The 21,939-nt window shown below is 45.8% G+C and overlaps 1 protein-coding gene across 8 annotated transcripts in view; it reads right to left on the bottom strand.

Annotated features, from left to right (window-relative positions):
* Positions 1-200: 200 nt before the first annotated feature.
* The window catches only part of enc (encore), a 207,595-nt gene continuing 185,856 nt past the window's right edge, over positions 201-21,939 (bottom strand). For 6 of the 8 annotated variants that reach the window (XM_065226065.1, XM_065226068.1, XM_065226061.1 and 3 more), the window contains 10 exons: positions 12,172-12,279; positions 11,916-12,118; positions 11,619-11,840; positions 11,256-11,551; positions 11,068-11,195; positions 10,611-11,003; positions 10,161-10,533; positions 8,407-10,100; positions 1,843-1,936; positions 201-1,677 (listed from right to left, as the gene is read on the bottom strand). In XM_065226065.1, the coding sequence (XP_065082137.1) occupies positions 1,610-1,677; positions 1,843-1,936; positions 8,407-10,100; positions 10,161-10,533; positions 10,611-11,003; positions 11,068-11,195; positions 11,256-11,551; positions 11,619-11,840; positions 11,916-12,118; positions 12,172-12,279 (3,579 nt within the window). In that variant the 3' untranslated portion in view covers positions 201-1,609. The remainder of the gene's footprint in view (positions 1,678-1,842; positions 1,937-8,406; positions 10,101-10,160; positions 10,534-10,610; positions 11,004-11,067; positions 11,196-11,255; positions 11,552-11,618; positions 11,841-11,915; positions 12,119-12,171; positions 12,280-21,939) is intronic. The other 2 variants (XM_065226066.1, XM_065226067.1) reach the window with 2 other exon arrangements.

Raw genomic sequence — 21,939 nt, 5'->3', positions numbered from 1 at the left:
CAATGAGTCGCTTAGCTACTGCGTTTCGGTAACGTTTCGTTTTTCTAATGTATTCTGGGATACCACAGAGAGTAGTTAGTTATAAGTTGGTTTATCAATGGCCTACATGCCGCAATAAAGTGTTTTCGCTAGCTTCCAACGTTGCACTAACAAATATCACCGATCAAAAGGAAGAGATGTGTGTGTGTGGATTAAACGCGTTTGCTTTTGCTTGTTTTTTTTTGGTTGTAGGTTTCTGTTTAGAGCGTTAAAATTTCTTCTTGAAAATTCCCATTACAAGATGCTTGGTTTAACAATTTTATTTAGTTTTCTCGTTTTGCTGTTGTTGATGTTTTCCTTTAATATAATGTTTGTCGTTTAGCTTGCCATAGTTCACTTTCTTTTATGAATAAATAATCGTTATTTTTCGCTACTATGCTTGTTTTGTTTATGTGTTGCATTAAGATTGCAATTGTTATATAAATAAATTTTCATATAAATTTGTAAACGACTTGATCTTGGTTTTCCGACTTCCTCTAATGAATTGTAATTAATAATAATAGTGTGATGATTCACGATATAAGTTCTCTGTGTGTGTTTGTGTGGTTCGCTATTGATTTTTTCATCCCTCCTTGCTTCTCGCTTGGCTCATTCCTCTTCTATAGAGTTACTGTGAACTGTGGGATGGTGGTTGTCGCGTTTTGCACTCTGCCACCAGATGGTTCAACTAGTAAGTATTTAGTAGTAGTAGCTATTTAGTTTGAGTTGTGTTGTGGGCGGCAGTTTTGCTTCCATCTCCTTTCTCGCTTCCTCTCCGGCCTCCGGGCACTCAACATACTTATCCACCTATTCAACAACCAATCGACCAAACTGCATGCATCGTTTTTTCTTGCTTTCTTGCTTGTTTTCTTTGTTTGTTGATCACTGTTTCAGAATTGCTGTTCCGTCGGGTCTCCGTCCTGTCCTTAACATCCCGCGTTTAAAAATTATTTTAGAAATAATTCGCATAGCGTTGATTGAATCACTGGTAGAGCATTTACTACTTCTTTTTTTTTGTAATCTTTTTCTTTTGTTTCGCTTATTCACTCTGATTTTTTGTATTTTTTTTTTGTTTCCTTTAATTTTTAGTTTTCTATCAGTTATCAACTGGTATCATACGGATTTCTCTAGTGATGCTTCACTGTTATGTAATGTGGTAATAATAATCATACATATGTATATATTAATAATTTTAATCGTTAATAAAATAAATGGCATTTTGTCCTCACGGGTGATCGTTCTTGTTCTCGCGTGACTTTTGGGTTCTTCCCTTTGGCCACTTCCCCCGCTCCGTGTCGGCGTTGAATGTGGGTCTTGTTTTAAAACGATCTCTTTCCAGGTTCCGTGACTTTCTTCGGGCGGGGAAAAGGCTTTTTGTCTTAGCATATTATTCCTTCCTTGTTGAGTTCTGTTTTTCTGTATTTCTTTTCAGTGTGTCTGTGTGAGTGAATCTAATCTTCCTTAGCGATTAGCGTTTTTTTTTAAATAGTGCGTTTTCCTTTGTCTATTTTTAATAATTTATACTTGTTGCTTAGATTCTGCATAGTTTTTGTTCTACTTCTTCCTTCTACCTTCGATAGTTAGCAAGCATTTATCTTGGCGCCTTGTTGCCCTTGTAGTTACTGCTGTGCTGAGGTCGAGGTGTGAACTGTCGTGATGCTGTTTTTCGGGGAATAGAGGAACAACAACAACATAGGTACATGAGAACAAATATAAGAGTGTGTGAACACCGGACTGCGTGCCAAAGTGGAGGCGCATGGTGTTTTGTTTCGACCGAAGCGAAAGCGACTTAGTATTTACAATTCTTGACAAGAAGCTTCTTACCTGGCATCACCATGTTCATGGCTGGGTAGACTCCAGCGATTGGACGTATGTCATTTGGAGGCGACCGGCGACTCGGGGGCAGCGCCAAGGAGGGCTGGAAAGGAGAACACAAACAAATACAATATAATTAGGACTGGTCTATTCCTGAAGAAATGTGTTACAAATATGTTCAAGAGAAACCTTGATTAAGGGTACCCGAGCAAAATAAATTAACAAAATGAAAGCAAATAGATATTAAAGTTTGCAGTTCCTATCATAATGAAAACTCATTTTGATTTCAATTGACCTGATATTATATTGTACTTTCATTATGCAGTCAAACATTTGTTTTTTAATGAAAGCTACTTAAAGTTTTGCTGTTAACGAAAATTTAATTTAATTTCATCTGTTGTTAAACTAACGATTTTGGTTTATTTGGTTTGTTTAACGTATTGTAGGTCAATCGTGACATGTTCTGGGTGAGATTTGAACTGAAGTCTGGAGATCAAATTGAAATCCAGATTTGCTGTTATGATGTAACCTATTTTGAATACTCCAGTTGATCTAATTTCGGTTGATATTCATCATATTTGAAAGCATCAGAAGAGATGTCGCTATCTGCGTTGTTTGAGGATTAAGGGCCGTTTCTTCAACTACAGCATCATCAACATGCACTGCCCACACGAAGGGAGACCCGACGACGAGAAAGAAGCGTTCTATGCGCAGCTGAAGCAGGTGTACGACGGCTGTTCGCAACGGGACGTCAAAATCGTCATCGGCGACTGTAGGACGGGAGGCAATGTATAGACCGGCAATCGGGCCAAACAGCCTGCAAGCCGTATCGAACGACAACGGCCAACGATGCGTGCAGTCTTTTTCCCCCGCAAGGATATCCACAAAGCCACCTGGAGATCACCTGACCAACACGCAGAAACCCAAATCGATCACGTTCTAATCGACGGGAAATTCTTCTCCGACATTATCAACGTCCGCACGTACCGCAGTGCGAACATAGATTGCGATCGGAATCCAAACAACAGCCGAAAATTTACTGGTGGTGGCGTTCTTGTGGCTGTCCGTTCCGGATTGGAGGCGAGTGCAATCGAAAATGAATCGTGGAACAGTGTGGAACAGGTTTGGACAGCCATTAAACTGGGCGATCGCACATTATTTTTGTGCGCATTGTACATGCCTCCAGATCGAGTTCGTGATCTTGAACTCATCGAAACTCACTGTCAATCAGTCTTCACAGTAATGGAAAGAGCGACTCCAATTGATGAGCTATTCATTTTTGGGGACTTTAACCTAGCAGGCGTTTCGTGGAGACCATCCCATAGCGGCTTCCTCTATCCAGATCCAGAACGTTCTGTATTTCATGCAGGAGCTATCGGCCTTCTCGATAACTATAGCGTAGCAACACTTAGGACAATGCTCCGTTCATTTCCACAGCACCTTGTCCACTAGTTAAGCTTGTTCCGCACCACCCTCCTCTGATTGTCACTGTTGAGGACAATCTCGTTCGTGATTTCGATAGTCTTCCTGCTGCGGTTTCTTATGACTTTCGAAAGGCCGACCATCGAAGCATTGTAGATGTGTTGTCAAACATGGACTGGGAGAACATTCTCGATCATGACGACGTTGAGGCCGCTGCGCAAACTTTTTCTCATGTCTTGGCATATGTCATTGACAGACACGTCCCGAAAAGAATTCAACGCAAAGACTCTCACCCTCCCTGGCAGACGATTGAGCTGCGTAGGTTGAAGTCGACCAAGAGAGCCGCATTGAGAAGATTTACGAAGTATCGCACGCTTCCTCTGAAACATCACTACGTGAGACTTAATCACGAGTATCAGCGAGCCAGTCGATGCTTTCTGCGATTTCAACGAGGTATTCAGCGTAACCTTAAACTACACCGAAATCCTTCTGGAACTACGTGAACGAGCAACGCAGAGAATCTGGCATCCCATCTTCAATGGAATTGAACAGTGAAGTCGCTTCCACTCCGCAGGATATTTGCCGCCTTTTTTCTGTCAATTTTGCCAGTGTGTTCACTGATGAGAGACTAAGTGACGACCATGTTTCCCTCGCAACCAGGAACATCCCACTAATTGGTGAAACGCTGGGTGCAATTGATGTCAACGTTGAGATGCTCAAATCGTCCTTCAACCCTGGACCCGATGGAGTTCCGTCCGTGTTTTTGAAGAAACATATTGCTTGCTTGTTAACTCCACTTCACCGTTTATTCCGTATGTCCCTCTCCAGTGGTATATTTCCATCCTCCTGGAAATTTGCACACATGTTCCCTGTCCACAAAAAGGGAAGCAAACGAGCCGTGGATAACTATCGTGGAATTACATCGCTGAGTGCTGTTTCGAAACTATTCGAGCTTGTTAATTTGGAACCGTTGCTCTCTCACAGCAAGCAGTATCTGAGTGCTGATCAACACGGGTTTACTGGCGGTCGCTCTACAACCACCAATCTGCTATGCCTCACATCCTACATTACCGATAGTATGACTGAACGGGTACAGACGGACGTTATATATACCGATCTATCCGCGGCATTCGATAAGTTGAATCATGACATTGCGATTGCTAAACTCGACAGGCTTGGGGTGAGCGGTAATCTCTTGAGTTGGTTCCGTTCGTATCTTACTGGTCGCCAACTTATGGTTGCTATAGGAGATTGCAAATCAGCTAGCTTCTTTGCCACATCAGGTATACCGCAGGGAAGCCATCTGGGACCGTTGATTTTTCCTACTCTACTTCAACGACGTGAATCTGGTTATCGAAGGACCTCGATTATCATATGCAGACGACCTCAAAATATTTTTACGAATTTGCTCGATCGCTGACTGCCACAATCTTCAACATCAGCTTAATGTCTTCGCCAGTTGGTGTACTTTAAATCGAATGGTAGTGAACCCAGCAAAGTGCTCTGCCATAACGGTCTCACGAAAAAAGCAACCGATTGTATTCAGCTATGACCTGCTTGGAACGACACTCGAACGCGTGAATCAGGTGAAAGACCTGGGTGTGGTGTTGGATTTACAGCTAACATTCAGGCAACACATTTCTTATGTCATCGATAAGTCGTCTAGGACTTTAGGATTCATCTTCAGGATAGCTAAGAATTTCACCGATGTCTACTGCTTAAAACCTCTTTACTGCTCCCTCGTACGATCGACGCTTGAGTATTGTTCTGCGGTTTGGAATTCGAATTACAACAATGGTGCCGAGAGAATCGAATCTGTTCAACGTCGCTTTCTTCGTTTTGCGCTTCGTAGACTGTCCTGTAGAGATCCGCTTCGGCAAATTGACCTAAACGTGCAACCCCGACCACTCCGTAACAACCTCATGCTGAGGCTGCCACTGCGTCGCACGAACTACGGGGCATATGGTGCGATTTGCGGACTACAGCGTGTATTCAACAGAGTCACATCTGTATTCGACTTGCACCTCACACGTGATGCGCTTCGTCGGAGATTCTCATCTGTTTTCGCCGGCCGCAGTGACTGACAGAGAAAATTAGTGTATTTCCATTTATGTTTTTTACATTCTGACCATGTTGCTTTGTTTTTCTTTCTGTGATTATTTGACATGTAATTTTACTATTATTATTATTATGATTAGTATTATTAACATCATTTGGGCCACAGCCAGCCTGTTGATGTATGGCAACAATAAACACACCACTACCTAGTTGCAGCAGTAAGCATGCGCTCAAAACTCTCGACGGTGCATAACACCCGTGGAAGTCGAACGCCGCGACGCAACATTGAGCAATTACGGGACGCCGGAGTTGCCCAGGACTTCGCGCAGCAGCTGGAAGTTGCATTACCCACGGAAGAGCAGCTTCTCTTGAAGATGGCTGGAGGGACATCCGTTCCGCCATAGGTAGTACTGCTGCAGCGGCACTAGGTACTGCGATCCCGGACCGAAGAAATTACTGGTTTGACGGCGAATGCAAACTGTTAGTAGAGGAGAAGAATGCAGCACGGGCGAGAATGCTGCAACACCGCACGAGATTGAATGTCGAGCGATACAGACAAGCGCGGCACAGAAAAAACTCGGTTTTCCGAAGGAAGAAGCGTCAGCAGGAAGACCGAGATCGCGAGGCGATGGAAATCTGTACCGCGTAAACGACACGCGGAAGTTCTACGAGATGCTAAATAGTTCGCGCCAAGGCTACTTGCCGCAAGCCGATATGCAAGGACTTGGACGGTAACCTTCTCACGAACGAGTGTGAGGTGATTGAGAGATGGGAGCAGTACTATGACGAGCACCTCAACGGTGATGCAGCAGAAAACGAAGGTGGCACGGCAACAGACCTTGGAGCACGCGCAGAAGACGACAGACTACCTGCCCCTGATCTTCAAGAAGTTGAGGAGGAGATCGGTCGGCTGAAGAACAACAAAGCAACTGGTGTAGATCAACTACCAAGTGAGCTATTAAAATACGGTGGTGAAGCACTGGCTAGAGCGCTGCACTGGGTAATTGCCAAGATTTGGGAGGAGGAAATATGGAAGGTGTCGTATGCCCAATCTACAAAAAAGGCGACAAGTTGGATTTTTCTTTATTTGAGAGATTTTTAGCCATAGGCTAGTACATCTCTTCGACAAGTTGGATTGCTGCAACTACCGCGCGATCACACTGCTGAGCGCCGCCTACAAGGCACCATTTACAAGAGAAGGGGGTTACAGCAAGGTGATGGACTTTCGTGTCTACTATTCAGCATCGCGTTAGAAGGTGTGATTCGAAGAGCAGTGATAGACACGAGTGGCACGATCTTCAGGAAGTCCATCCAGCTTCTTGGCTTCGCCGATGACATCGACATCTTTGCAATGAACTTTGAGACGATGGTGGAAACGTACATCAGACTGAAGGCTGAAGCTAGGCGGATTGGACTTGCCATCAACGCATCAAAAACAAAATACATGAAAGGAAGAGGTTCTAGGGAAGACAATGTTAGCCTCCCACCCCGAGTTCAGATTGACACTGACGAAATCGGGGTGGTCGATGAGTTCGTGTATTTGGGCTCACTGGTGACCGCCGAAAATGATACCAGCAGAGAAATTCCCTTAGCTCAGTCGGTAAAGGCGCAGCTACAAAGCAAGACCATGCTGGAGGTGGCTGGGTTCAATTCCCGTCCCGGTCTAGGAATTTTCCGGGTTGGAAAATTTCTCGACTTCCCTGGGCATAGAAGTATGATTGGACTTGCCATACAATTATACCAATGCAAAAATGGTACAGGCATCGAAAGCTCTCAATTAATAACTGTGGAAGTGCATCTGGAACTGGAACACTAAGTTGAGAGCACGCAATAAGCTAATATGCGATATGCAATAAGCTTGAAATGCGAAGAAGAAGAAGAAGAAAAATTCAAAGACGCGGGAATCGTGCCTACTTTGGACTCCGGAGGACGCTCCGGTCGAATAAAATTCGCCGCCGCACGAAGTTGACTGTCTACAAGACGCTTATTAGACCGGTGGTCCTCTACGGCCACGAGACCTGGACTATGCTCGTGTTTTCGAACGGAAGGTGCTGCGTACCATCTACGGTGGAGTGGAGATAGATGACGGAACGTGGAGGAGGCGAATGAACCACGAATTGCAGTAGCTGCTGGGAGAACCATCCATCGTCCACATTGCAAAAATTGGGCAACTACGGTGGGCAGGGCCGCACGACGACCCAGTGAAAATGGTTCTAGAAAGCGACCCAACAGGAACAGGAAGAAGAGGCACGCAGCGGGCAAGATGGGATCGACCAAGTAGAAGGCGACCTGCGGACCCTTCGCAGACTACGAGGCTGGCGAAGTGCGGCCATGGATCGAGTAGAGTGGTGACGACTTCTTCGGACAGCAGAGGATAATTGGTTGATGTTGGTTCGCCGCAGTATGAAAAGTATAAATCTCTCTGTCGTTAATAACTTGGCTGAATTCTTGGCGGGTTATTTTTTCTACATAGGGGAAATGGCTCTAATGTTGGCGTATGGATCTAAGATTGGGCCCATCGCTAAAAATCTGCTATTTATTAATTTTATCTAGATGAATGCGTCATTGGCATGGTACTAATGGATATTATTGGTCGCTATTGAAAATTTAGTCAATTCTCGAATTTTTGTATGGGCCCAAATTAGGAGCATTTAGGCCGACATTACATACATTTCCCCTAGTCTGTTAAAAGAAAGTATTATCAAACGTATTGGACGATAAGAACAGCTGAATTTGTTTTTGGAACCTAGTAATTAACAAAAGAGAGAGTCGATGAAGAGAATCGATCAATGTAGTACACTGAAAAAAGTTTTCATATAGTTTCCATTGGGAACGCACATGATATTTTTCCAATAACAAATTTAATGATTTTTATCTGAAATTCACATAACATTCACATGATCACATGAATTCTATGTTATAAATCACATAAACTTCATTGGACACATAAGGTTCATATGATTTCGTGGTGCGATTCCCAATTATGAGATCACATGAAAGTTATGTGAAATCCTAATGGATATTTTCCATCGGAAATGTGATTTATTTTTTGAGTGTAGATTGGTCTATTTGAAAATAAGGGTATACACTTACATGCGTAAAGTACGTCTGGCCGATCTTGACGTACGACATCCCGGCGGCATTCAACGGAATCAGCTGCGAGTGGTACGGCTCGATGGCCGCTGCACATGCGGCCGCAGCGACCGCCGCTGCCGACTGGATGGCACTCGATGGCATCGTATGGGCGGCCGCCGCCGCCGCAGCAGCAGCAGCGGCACTGTTGCCGGGCGTGACGTTGGATCCACCGTTGTTGCTACCAACGCTACCACCCCGTTGGCTGTGGTGGTAGTACGTTTGCTGTTGCTGCTGCTGCTGCTGGTGCTGATGCTGATGCTGTGGCGTGTAGTATGGGTGGTGAGGTGGATTCGATCCACCGCCGTGTGCAAACTGAAGGTGCGTCTGCGGATGCTGATGATGGTGGTGATGCTGCGGCGGCTGCTGCGGATGATGTTCGTGCACCGATGACGATGTAATACTGTTTGGTGAGTTGTTGCTTTCCGTTGAGTTTGTGCTCGGCGTATTTCTACTGTTTACGTTAAAATTGTTGTAATTTCGCTTTAAGTCTAGATTTGGTGGCTTGGATGATCGGTTGATGCGTGTCTTATCGCTAGGGTTGGTATTACTGCTAGTGTTATTGTTATTGGTTGGTAATGTTGGTATCAGTGGTGGCTTGGTCACGGTTGTCTGGCCGTCCGATCTCGGTTGACCCTTCGGGGGCTGACCTAGCATCAATGGGCCATTGCCGCCATTGTTAGAATTTTGATTGTTCCCTGTATTGTTCGAGTTCATGTAGCTCTTGGGACCGCTGGTTCCGGAGTTGCTTTGGTTCTGATAGCCTCCGCTGCCGCCACCACCAACACTGTTGGGTGTCATTTGTCGGCTGTTGTTATTGTTGCTGTAGTTGAAGTAGTTTCCACTATTGGCATTCGATCGCTTTCCTTGGTAGCCGCCACTGGATCCGCTATTTTTCCGATCTTCGTAGGTGCTGTAGTGGTGATGACCAGCACCACCACTGCCACCGCCGGATGCGGAGCCCATCTGAGGATTGTAACCATTGGGAAGAATAGGAGGTGTGGCAAAGAGTGGCGGATTCTTGCCGTGAGGAGGTAACGATAGTGGCAGCGAGAGCGGCGTGCTTGGCGTAGACTGAGGCGTTTGGGCATTGTTGTTCTGACTAGCGTTCGAGTAGATGTGCGTGGCCGATCCATTGCTCGAGGGTAGCGAGTCCGGGTTACCCTGGTTAGACTGCGAATGTGGGTGATGATAACCGGTGCTGGCTGCTGCTGAGACAGTGGGAAGTACTGAGTTCATGATCGTCCCACCGCCACCGCCGCCACCACCTCCACCACCGGTGGTGGCCGAATGATGTGGATGAGGCGTCATCGGGCCAGCGAATGGAAGCATGTTCGAGTAGATTGGTTGAGGAATTGCGTACATGGGACCGCCGGACGGATCGGGCAGTTGCATCGGTATGTTGGTCGCAAATGGAGAGATCGGAACCGGTGTCACCGAGGCGCTTTGGCCTTGATTATGCGATTGGTGACCGTGGTTTGGTGGAGTCGTGTTACGTTTTCCGGAATACGACATCGCCGACATCATGCTGCTGTTGGCGTGAGTTTGTGACACCGGTGGTGGCATGATGATTTGTGTGCTCCCCGCAGAAGGAACCGACGATTGCGGAACGTAGTAGGTGATGGGTTGATTCCAGTAATTTTGATAAGCTGTACCTGAGATGGAGGATAGAACGTGTTAGAGTGGCATCCACGGTGAGAAGTGAAAGTACTTACTATTGAAGGGATAGCCAATGCCAATCGGGTACCCGATCGGATACTGTTGAAGTGGTCCAGCTGCTGCCGCGGCTGCGTTCGCTTGCGCTGCAGTAGGGAACTGTTCGGATGAATACATGACCGCCGTAGGGTTCTGGTACAGGGGAGCACCACTGTAGGCCGCCGTAGGAGTGTACGCTATGGGTAATACTGTAGAGGCTGCACCGGCGGCGGCAGCTGCCGTTTGGTAGACGGGCGTACCGGTTGCGGTACACATGTTCGGATCACGCTGCTGGTCATAGACAGGAACAAAGTATCCGGACATTTCTGGATCCATCGCCGAAGGATATGTATAAACTAGTGGTGAAGGTACAGCGTAGATAGTGCCGTCCGGCTGGAAAACGAAGAGAAAAAAAACCGAAATATGCTTAGGGGACATTTTAACGGAAACTTCTTGGGAAGGTCTCTTACCGCTGTCTGATATGTCGTCGACATTCCCGGTGCCCCGGAAGCATAGACGGTGGTTCCGGCTCCCTGCGTGCTGCTACCGTTTTCGTAGTTGACCGTGTAAGCACTGTTGGGCGTCGCCGAGTTGGAGTAACTCATCAAAGGAACTGTCTGCACCGCGTTCATCTTGCCTGTGTCGTCTTTTTTGTCCGCCTCCTGGGAGTGTTCGCTGTTGGCGTCGTTGGCATCGTCGTTAGCTAGGCCATGCTGATGCTCGGATTGGTTATCGTGTTTGACACTACTAGTATCACCGCCGACTGCTACCATCAATGTTCCGCCTGTTTCAGGATCGGACGCCATTGAGGTAACGGCCTCTGCTAGAGAACCATGCTCGTCATGGTTGGCATTGAGCTGAATCTGGGTGTCAGGGTAGTGTGTGTCAGAATGGCCGTAACTAGTAGGTGAATATGGGAAATCTTACCTCATTCAGCTCCAAGGGCTGCAGTTCGCTGGCCTGCAGCATTGGACTGGTAGCTTGGTGTTTTTGCAGCTTGAGTGTACCAAGCTCGTTGGTAGTTTGGGAGATTTCTTCACAAAGACTAGAATTTTCTGTGAAAGGAAACGCACATTCAGTATTAATTTCCTGTGGCAACTTCCTCGAACGCTCACCATCAATATCGTGATTATCGGTGCTTATCTTAATCGTACTCGTAGATCCATCATAGTTCAGTTCACTGCCGACCTCTTCGGCAATGGTAGTAGTGGCGGTTGTGGTCTGTTGACCACAGTCATTTTTGCCTCCCTGCGGCAGGTCGATCGAATTCTCCAGCGAGCTATTATTGTTGAGATTGTTCCGACTGTTGAAGGATTTCTGCTTTTCGAACTTCTTCTTCTGAACCCTGGGAGCGGATCCCGGTAGATTCGCCGTGGCCGGAAGGTTCGATGGATCAAAGTGGTAGATTGTGCTGCGAGAGTAAGAAATCAGAATTAACTAGGACTGTATCTTAAACATTTTCCCCAGAAAGGCCATACCCATCCTGATTGACGATTGGTTGCAGCGTTTGTGGGTCGATCAGTACGCTTCCCTTTGGCACACTAGCCATATCGGTAACTGCCCAGACGACTCCGCACGTCGACGAGGGCGATTGTATGCAGGGTTCCGGCGTGTGATCTCCGCTGCCGTAGCCGGTCGGCGATGGCGTCACCGAGTCCGATCGGATCGATTGGGTTTTGTAGCTGAAAGTGAAGTATGACCTATTGAGTACGAATGGGTTGACTGCGTCGTCGACCGTCTGGTTCCCGTGGGGCAGCGCCCAGTTCAGAACTTACCCACTACTGGAGGGAGACAACCGCCAGGGAGTGTTTGTACTAGCGTTGGAGTCCTGTTTGGTGAACAGCCGCCCACTGGCGCTCTTGGTGGACGTAATGGAGTCACCGCGCAGGAGCGGTGCATTCTGAGATGAGCCTCCGTAGCCACCGAAGCTGTGCGATTTGGACACGCACGGTCGCTCGTCCGACCGGCCCTCAATTGACTGTAATGGAATTAGGTCAGGTCGTTAAAGTTGGCTGCCATGTGTTTGCTTACCACTGATTGTACTTTTAGCAGACGATTGTTCTGAAGCTTGGGGCGACCGTTCATGGGCTCGGGATTCTCCGTTGACATCCATTGCCACTGCTCTTCGGAGCTGCCGTCCTGCGAAAGAAAGAGCAACAAGTGTGATGGTTTAGATTGAGAAGTTTATGAAGTTTTCCTATTTAGCAGAATGGCCGTTTGTCGGAAAACCACTTTGCATATCCAGGAAACCACCCATTTTAAAATCCCATAAAACATATCCCGGACAACTTTTGGTTACCTTATGATATGTTGATGTACTGGTAGAACAGCACCGCACTTAGCAGGTCGCGAAGGTGGAAAATTCTTGATGGGCGGAAAAATAGCTACGAAGTTCTATCAACTTCTTCCAAGTTCCATAATTATTTTTTTGCAAGTTCACTCAATTAGACCAAGATCTCAGAACATCCATGACTTCCCAACTTCAGGAAAGACCTTTCAAAAATTTCATAATCATCGAGGCGAAACAAAGGTCCCAGAATTAAACTCTGAAGTTCTAAGAAGTATGCTGAACTTCTACAATTCTCCCTGAGCTTTTCCGAACTCCTACAATTTTAGCTGATCTTCTACGAAGTTCCTTGACCTTTAAACAAAATTCCCAGTACTTCTATGCAGTGTTCAAAGTTCCTCGAATTGCTACATAATTCGCTAAACTTCTATAAAGTTCTTAGAATACCTATGAAGCACTTCTGAAAAGTTCCCTGAACTTTATAGAATTTCGTTTATTTTCTGCGAGGTTGTTAGCTAAAAGAAACTTTTTATTTTCTCATTCTCATATAAAGTTCTCGATTCTACGAAATTTTCCTGATTTTTTACGAAACAGCCTTATAGTACGTTCAGACTACAGAGTTATAACATGTTATAGCGCAATCTTGATGGTGGTTTCTGTGTTGCAATTATTTGACAACCGTTATAACATGTTATAACTCTCCAGTCTGAACAAGGCATTAATTTCTTCGAGATTCTCTGAAGCTTTACGAAGGTCACCAAATTTATATTAAATTTCCTGAATTTCTACGATGTCCCCTGAACATCTACAAAGTCCCGGAAGTTATAAAAAGTCAAATGAAGATAAACAAAAATCCCTGAACTTCAACGAAATTCCCCGAATTCCTACAAAATTCTGTACATTTCTCTGAGGTTTGCTAATTTTCAACAATGGTTTCTGAACTTCTACAAAACTCGCTGAAGTTCTATAAAAATTATCTGTAGTTCTATGAAGTTCACTGAGAATGTCTACGAAGTTTTCGAAAGTTCTACCATATTACTTGAAGATCCTTGAGATCCTTCAACATTCACTTTCCTTTAAAAAATTCTCTGAAATCAAATGATGTTTTCTTAACTTTTACGAACTGCGCTTGACTTCTAAGAAGATCCCTGAACATCTGGGAAGACTCATGAAGTAGAAGATGTATTGGGAACCCGTGATCTTCCCTACATACAGGCGATCTACGAATTCCTATGTTTGTCTGATGTGACCATCCCTTTCTTTCCAAACAATTTTCAGACATTGTGTCCCAGTCTTATTATCCTCCTGTTTCTGTGCTACTTGCCCCTGCCAGGCCAGGATTTGGTCAACCATCCGAAAGTAATATCTGAAGCAGGCTTCAGAAACCAGTTTCCTACCTAGCTCCTTCCAATCGAAATTGTTACCCATTAACCTCGAGCCCGCCACGAGTAATTGGTACCCAATACTAACCTTGTACTACTGCTGTTTTAAATGTAAATTCAAACATTACTGATTTTTGGCCCCGAAAAGTGTCACACACGACTGAGCCTAGTAAATAAACGAACTAGTTTAAACAACATCTGGGAAGACTCAATTTTATAAATATGAAATATTAAACACTCTTCTCCGCCCGCAAATCGTAAACCGGTGAAGCAGTGGCGTCGCGTAACCTCACTTTTTACCGGTGCAACAACCTTCAAAACCATATTTAATGCCATATTCATACTCGAATCGGTAGACAAATGTACATGATCCGAATATACGAAACGATCAGGACGTATCCATATCCCACTAGTCCTGCACTCTGCAACACCTAAACCCAATCTCAACGCACTCACGGTTACATCACCATACGAAGTAGCAGAGAGACCACAAACCACCCAAACCAGGACACCACTAAACATGACTTAAGACATCCATACCCAGAAGAACAACCTAGCAACTCGGATAACGCCTCGGGTAGCTGGGGCCCCATCGGTGCGGAAGTTTTCGGCCAACCGGAACTGGTAGACTCTCCCCGGCGCTTGTCGGCAACCTCCGCTGACCACACTTTCAATATGACTCGACCCACCTTTCCAGTGGAGCAGTCGGCGAGGACGACGAGGGTTTCAAGATTTCAGTTAAGTACCAGGACCACGTGGGACTCAAGGCTGGCGAGCTGTGCATCAACGGTGAGCTTTCCCTACCCTCACTCCAGAACGAATTAAGCGAACATTACCACAGGTCTAACCGTTTTTGCCGGCAGCGGGGTCAACTCTGACTACTTCTGCAGGTGGAGCTCTGCCGGGGTTCACCATTTCTATAATCGGGTCGCGTGATAACCTTACTCTCTCCCGGAAGGACTTCGAGGGAGGCAAGATCAGCGAACGAAACTATATTGGGTCGAGCGATAACCTCGCTTTCCCCCACCTGGACATCGAGGGAGACAAGGTACCGCAGCAGAAGGGGTCGCATGATAATTTCATACTCAGGACATTGTCATCGGATAAGGCTTCGGGTAATCGGGGCCCCACCAGTGCGGAAGCTACGGGTCATCCGGAACTGGTGAATTCCCCGGCGTTCGTTGGAAAACTCCGTAGGTCATTGTCGCACAACCAAGTATCCTACGAGAAAATCCAACCGGTTGACAGGCAACCATCCGATCCCTCGGGATGTTCGCTCGGACTCACGAAGGTACGACCATTAAAGGGTCAATCTGGGTGACACCACCGGAGCATTCGCAGGCCTTTCATCGGCCCCGTCCCATTATTCAGCAGCTCCGGTATCTCTGCCGACAGCGGGGTCACCACCGACCGCCTCTAAGCTGAGAACACCGACACCAATATCACCTATCCCATTGCATGCGGATTCCTCTTGGGTGCCTCCCTCCAGTAAGCGGGCTGATTCCAGATTCATCATTCATCACACGATACCCGACTTCCGGAAACCCCGGAAGATCTACTCTGGCAATCCGATGGACCATGAATGGCTTCCATAATAACCTTTCGGACCTAGATATTCTTGTGCGAGACAGCAAGCCCATCATCCTGGCCATCCAGGAGGTCCACCGGGCCAGTGTCGGTAAGATGAACCGTACTCTTGGGAGTCAATACCAGTGGATCCTTAGGAGGAACGAAAACATTTTCCACTCTGCGACAATCGAGCGGTGCTAGCCCCGATACCTTTCACATGAATTCAGCTAGACAAAGATCTGCCAACTGTGGCGATCAGGATACAGCATCTATTCCCGATGTCCCTTATTTCGGTATACCTCCCGTGTGGAAAAATACCAGACCATAGAAAGCAGCTCTCAAATATACTCCAGAGCTTCGAGGGTCCCATCCTGGTTCTTGGGGACATGATTGGCCACCCTCCCGCTTGGGGCAGCCCCACTGCAAATATCAAAGGCTCCAACTCTGATGGATTTGACGATCAGCCACAAGACACTTCACGTTGGAGGTATGAGTCAATTGGAGTTACATTTTCCAACTCGACACCGGACATTCATCAGTCTACCAAGTGGCAACCACATCAATACCGCGGACTAGTCTCAACCCGAGTCTCAACCCGTGAACCAGGTCGTTACCATGGTGATCTCCTGAGACAAAAGCTGCTGTTAAAGCCAGAAGGAAGGCTTTAAGGGCAGCTAACTGACTGCCCACGGACAACCCCGGAAGCGGCTCTAACTGCATGTAGAGCTAAACGGAACGAGTGTAGACAGACCATCCGTACCGGCAAAAGCTCGAGCTGGGAGAATTTCCTCGACGACATTAACGCCGGACAGACCGGCTTCTGACTTATGGGGTAAACTCAATGCATTGAGCGGTAAGCGAAAGTACCGTGGCATGGTCATCCGAATAGACGGTTCGACCCCCACAAAATTGCTCATGCTATGGGGGAGTACTTCGCAACTCTTTCGGCCCTTGAAGGATATGACGACCACTTCCGTCACACAAAAATGACCTGGAGATTTAGTGGGATACCCCCTGTTAAAAAATCTACCCTCCTCAACCTCATCAACAGCGAGTGGCTAGGAAATACTATTCCGGAAGAATGGAGACACAGTCTGGAGCTTCGAGTCACGAGCCAAAGGATTTCAGACCAATCTCCTTAACATGCTGTGTCAGCAAGGTGCTGGAGCGGAATCGTAGACTCGTGCTCTATTTGGAGAATAACGGCTACATTGATCATCGTCAGCACGCTTTCCGTCCCGGACATGGCACGGGGACTTATTTTGCCACACTGAATCAGGTACTTCGGTACGCGAGGGATGCCGACCAGCACGTGGAGCTAGCCAAGACTTACACTCGGACATGGACACCTGACATCCTTGCCCAACTTGCGGAATGGGGTTTGTCTGGACACATTTTCTGAAGAATTTTCTCCAACATCGTACAGCAGGGTTACTTTCACTCACTTGCTATAAAAAATAGTTTTTCAGAATTATGAAATCATTAGATGTTATAATGATAATTAGTACTGGTATGTTACAAGAAGAGATCGTTAAGTATGTGTTTGACTCATAATACCTGCCAATATTGCTTTCAGTGCGTCGCAATCAGTGATTGTACGATTCGTGAGCACTCACTCTGAGTGAACGCTCACGAATCATAAGATCGCTGATTGTGACGCTCTGCAAGTGAAATTGACAGGTTTTATGAGTCGAACACATACTTGACACCCTCTTCTTGTTACTCACAAGTACAACATATCGTTACATCATCTAATGATTTCATAATTCCAAAAAACAATTTTTTATAGCAAGTGAGTGGAAGCAACCCTGTCGTACAGTATGTATTTACAACTATAGATCTAGAGGTTTCCCGGAGGAGACTGCCGTCCTTCAAGGCTTTGTAATCGCAGTCACGATGTTTTTAATACGGATGAACGGAGTCTTCAACATTTTTCCAATGGAAATATAGTAGTGGTAGTGGTAGCCACGAACGCTCTCCGCCTCTCGGTGGAGAAATGTGCTTACACTCACATTTGTCAGATGAACCACCATGTACTTCGCTCTCCAATCAGCGTTGATGAAGATCGCTTTAATGAAGTGAAAAGGAGCTACCAAAGGCGGATTGATTTACTCCGAACACTGGCAGAAAAGACACTTAATGAACAACCGTGCTGTTCGTATACGTGTAGCAAAAGCCGGTTGTTGATTCTAGACTGTCCAACGGTTTAGAATTGACTTGCCTTGCTGGTGATAGGTTGATTTTGAAACTGGCTCCAGTGTATTATCAGGCCATTAGAGTTACATCAGGCCTCCTCCCCTCCACCCGCAGGTTGGCAGCCTGCGTGGAGAGTGGAAGGCTGCCTTTTGAAAAATACATACTTGCAACTGTTTGCAAGAAAGCGGTTGGCTTTGCAGAAAATACTACAGGGACAAGTGACGGAGTGTCTCTCCTCTTGAAGAATACCGCCTGTAGCCAGGGTCTACTGGGGTGCCAGAGGATGGAACTCCCCATTCACTAGTGAGATCAGTAGCCGATTTACACCGAACCAAATACAACCATCATCAAGCACGATACACCGACGGATACCGAAGCGTTAGTAGAGTCGGTATTGGAATTTCCGATTCGGAACTGTGTACCTTTTACAGACTACTAGACCCCTGGGGCATGAAGTAGTTCGCCTCCTCGTGGTGTGCCCTGGAAGCGTTAATTATCGAACCCAAGGGAGAGATATTGCGGCTAAACGAACTACAGCAGAGTAAGTACGCTGGAGCCCCATCCAGCTCGACCCTCGTTGTGCAAAGGCAGGAGTGACACCAGGTTCTTAGAGTGCTTAGCACACGCAGCTGGTAAGCGGAACAACAGGAACAAGAGGAAGGCCCTGCACAGCTGCTCACTGTGCAGTAGCGAGTGTCACGTCTGACACACCACTAGTGATGCGCCATAGCGCAACCGGCCCCCTCCCATGATGTAATGCTTTTGGGCGGTTCCGGGGAGGGCAAGGGCCTAGAGCACAGGTTTAGTGGGTCGGGAGCGCTACTTCTCCCATCCCCACACCCTGAGTTATCTTCCCCCCTGTATAAAAGAACACCCCTGCAGCGTCTTAACTGCTGAAGCAGCCACTATTCTCGTAGTTGTCACTCTGCCCTCCAACAAACCCATCATCATATTCTCCGATTCTGCCAGTGTTTTAGCAGCTTTTCAGTCTGAAACAGCTAAACACCCCTCGAGTTCGCTCCTAACGAAACAACCTTCGTCTGGATCCCCGGACACCGTGGGATCAGAGGTAATGAGAAGCCTGGCGGCATGCGGAAAACAATCCAACTTATACACCCGAAAGGTTCTGGATATCCGAAAGGATATGGAACTGCTGGACTAACGAATGGATGAGATCACGAGACTTATTTATAAGAAAGGTAAAACGAAGGTAAAATGAACACCGACTCCAAATCATGCTATCCCGGTTGAGAACTGGCCATACAAATGTCTCCCACAACATGGGAGACGGAGGTAGATTTACAAGGCAGTGCGACACATGCAATGTTCCACTTACAGTGGAGCATTTCTTATGCGAATGACCCCACGGGCTCCGTTCCCTATACGGGATCTCAGGTAGCGTCAGGGATACCCATTCAGCATCGCTACGCTTTTTTGATTCCTTCAGGAGGCAGGTCTGATTAACCAAATTTGATCTATGAACACCTCTGCGTCCTCTGTAACAAAACATGAAAACCATAAAAAACAAATACAATAAATGTTCTTCAATACAAAATCATTTTTTTTGGCGTAGGACTACGTCTGTGATTTCTATATGGGGTACACTTTGTGAAAACCGAAAATGGAACATGTAACGAAATTATGAAAGATTTTGAACGTTAATAGCTCAGCTGCCCCTAGACCAATTTCATTAACTTTATCACCAATCGATCAGAAATATTTCTACGTATCTATAGCAATAATTCTATTGTCGATTATCAACAAGAAAATATTAAAAAAGTGATAAATGTCAAGCATTGTCCAAAAGCGTAGAAATAACTAAAAAATCCACCAATTCCGTATAGGCATATGCTGCTTCCCCAACACAGTCATCAGAGAATCATTTCTAGACGAAACATGTCGAAGTGGCATGGTGCGAATAACTTGGAAAACGAAAACTTGGAAGCAGGGGTGCAAGTGATTTTGATCGATTCTCTTAATCGACTTTCTTTTTCGTCAATAACTCGACGATACGTTTGTTGTTTTGGATGATACTGCGAAATAGGTTAGTGAAGCCATGGCCATCAAAAGAGGAAATCGATTAAGCAGCAGACGGACCTTGCGAGTGCCGAATCATTGAGCTGAAGAATATGGGATTGTCCGGTTCGATTTGCTGATCCAGCTGCCTACAGGTCATCATGATCTTCCAAAAGCTTTAAGTCTGTAATACCATCGGCCCTTTTCAAGGCCATCAAGATTTTCGAAAAGAGTTAAATTTCTGAACATGTCCCAACTAAAATTCATACCAAAAGGTTCTTTTCAGGGCAGTCATAGTCATACTAAAGAGTATAAACAGAGGGAACTCCGCTCAAATTCCTATTACTATACAAAGCACAAGCTCCTGCTGCAGTTAACAATTAACACTTGTTATATTAGACCACGTAGTCCTATGTCACCAGCGCGTACAATCCCATAGGGCTGCCCTTGTAGTTTTTTTTAATATCCTTTCAGTTGATATTTTGATCTTTAAAATTGGTCCAGTGGTTCAAAAGTCATGTTTTTTTTTGAAAAAAAACATCGATTTAAAAAAAAACATCGATTTTTTGGACCACCCTAACATGGAAATAGTCACCCTTCACCGGCTTTCTCTTTCGTTTATCACTTGAGAACATAACCGTTTCTTGTTGTGTTTATGCTAGAGAAAACTTCTTTTGTCGATCTGTGTGCTGAAAATACCTGGTAATGTCTTTACATGGCCGTTGGGATACAAAGAGAAAGTCGACGAAGAGAATCTGTCAATGTTACTTAGGACCTAATGCAATATTTAGCTTGAATTGCTTATGTTTTGAGAGTTAGGCCACGGCCAGGGTAGACGCGACACGCGACGCGACGCGATGCGACTCACGCAAGGAATAATAATAAATAATAAGATTCTTTTGAATTGGTCGCGTCGCGTCGCGAATCGCGTCTACCCTGGCCGTACCCTTACTCGCGCAATACGAGGAAAAGCCTAGCCCTCGTTGATCGATTCCCTAAATCGATTTTCTTTTTGGTGAATAATCCGACTGCAAATGAATTTTCCATTGAGTGTGTTGTTTCAGGTGCAAGCTATAACATCATCTTCTGTCGAACTGTGCTGCGAGCTTAGAGCACCCCCACCAGTGCGTTGCTATTCAAAGCCGCTATTTTAACCACCTAGGCGCTGCTATTTAAGCTGACAACCCATCCACGCACCAATAGTGACTATCATGGGTTGGCAATTTGACTTTTGAGATTCGCACCAGTCGTTGCTATTGTCGATTTCATAACAGTGACAGCACGGTTGTTTTGATTTACCTCGGAAATTAAAGTACCGAATAAAGATTAAAATAGTGCGAAATGGAGACCGTTGAGCAGATACTGGATTACTTCTCGGAATCCAGCGATGAAGAAGATCAAGTGTTTCAGCAGATGCTTTTTTATTCGTACGGGATGCCGTCAAACATCGCAAGAGGACGAGGTGGCTCCCAGGTGGGCAAGCGACAAAACATAAACAGATATGCAGAAGAAGGTGCTATCCGGCTTCATGAGGATTACTTGGCGGAATCACCTGTGTACACGGACGAGCAATTTCGGTGCCGTTTTTGTATGAGTAGGAGACTGTTTTTAAAGCTAAAAACTGCAATGGAAACTAATGAATTTTTCGTTCAGAAACCAAACGCAACGGGAAAGTTGGGACTGTCATGTCTGCAAAAGTGCACGGCAGCAATCCGTCAATTGGCATATGGTTCACCATCGGACGCTATTGACGAATACGTCCGAATGGCGGAATCAGCGAAACATTCGTTTATGTAGCCATGGTAAACCAAAGAGAAAGTCAATAAAGAGAATCGATCAACGAGGATAGACCCTTTTCAAATGTTACGCGAGAGTTGACACACAGGTAGATTGAGGTTAAGGCGACGCCACTACGGTGAAGACACTGCGTCAATCTCGTTGAAGATTTTTTCTAAATACATCTGGCTTCCCATCCCTCGGCTGAGTAACTCCCACTTCATGTAAGAGAAAACAGGTAGGGGAAATGGCTCTAATGTTGGCCTATGGATCTAAGATTGGGCCCATCGTTAAAAATCTGCTATTTATCAATTTTATCTAGATGAACGCATTAGGGGCATTTAGGCCGTCATTACATCCATTTCCCCTAGTGAACATTTGTTGCGATATCTCTTTTCATCTTTTATGCTGTGAGTGAGCCAGAGGCAGAACTGGTAAATGTCATTTTTCGATGAAAGATCTCACGCGATTTTCGCAGAGATACTTCTGTCACTATCAACGATGACAGATTTTCTTCATAATCTCAACATAGTCTAGAATACATTCTGATGTACAATGCATTTTCATTGCAAT

The sequence above is a fragment of the Ochlerotatus camptorhynchus genome, unplaced genomic scaffold (genome assembly GCF_037179485.1).
Source record: "Ochlerotatus camptorhynchus isolate MF236.1 unplaced genomic scaffold, CSIRO-AGI_Acam_v1.1 ptg000244l, whole genome shotgun sequence".
NCBI classification, from domain to species: Eukaryota; Metazoa; Arthropoda; class Insecta; order Diptera; family Culicidae; genus Ochlerotatus; species Ochlerotatus camptorhynchus.
Note: the sequence above shows the minus strand (reverse complement) of the source record. Positions and strands in the feature narration are given on the sequence as shown.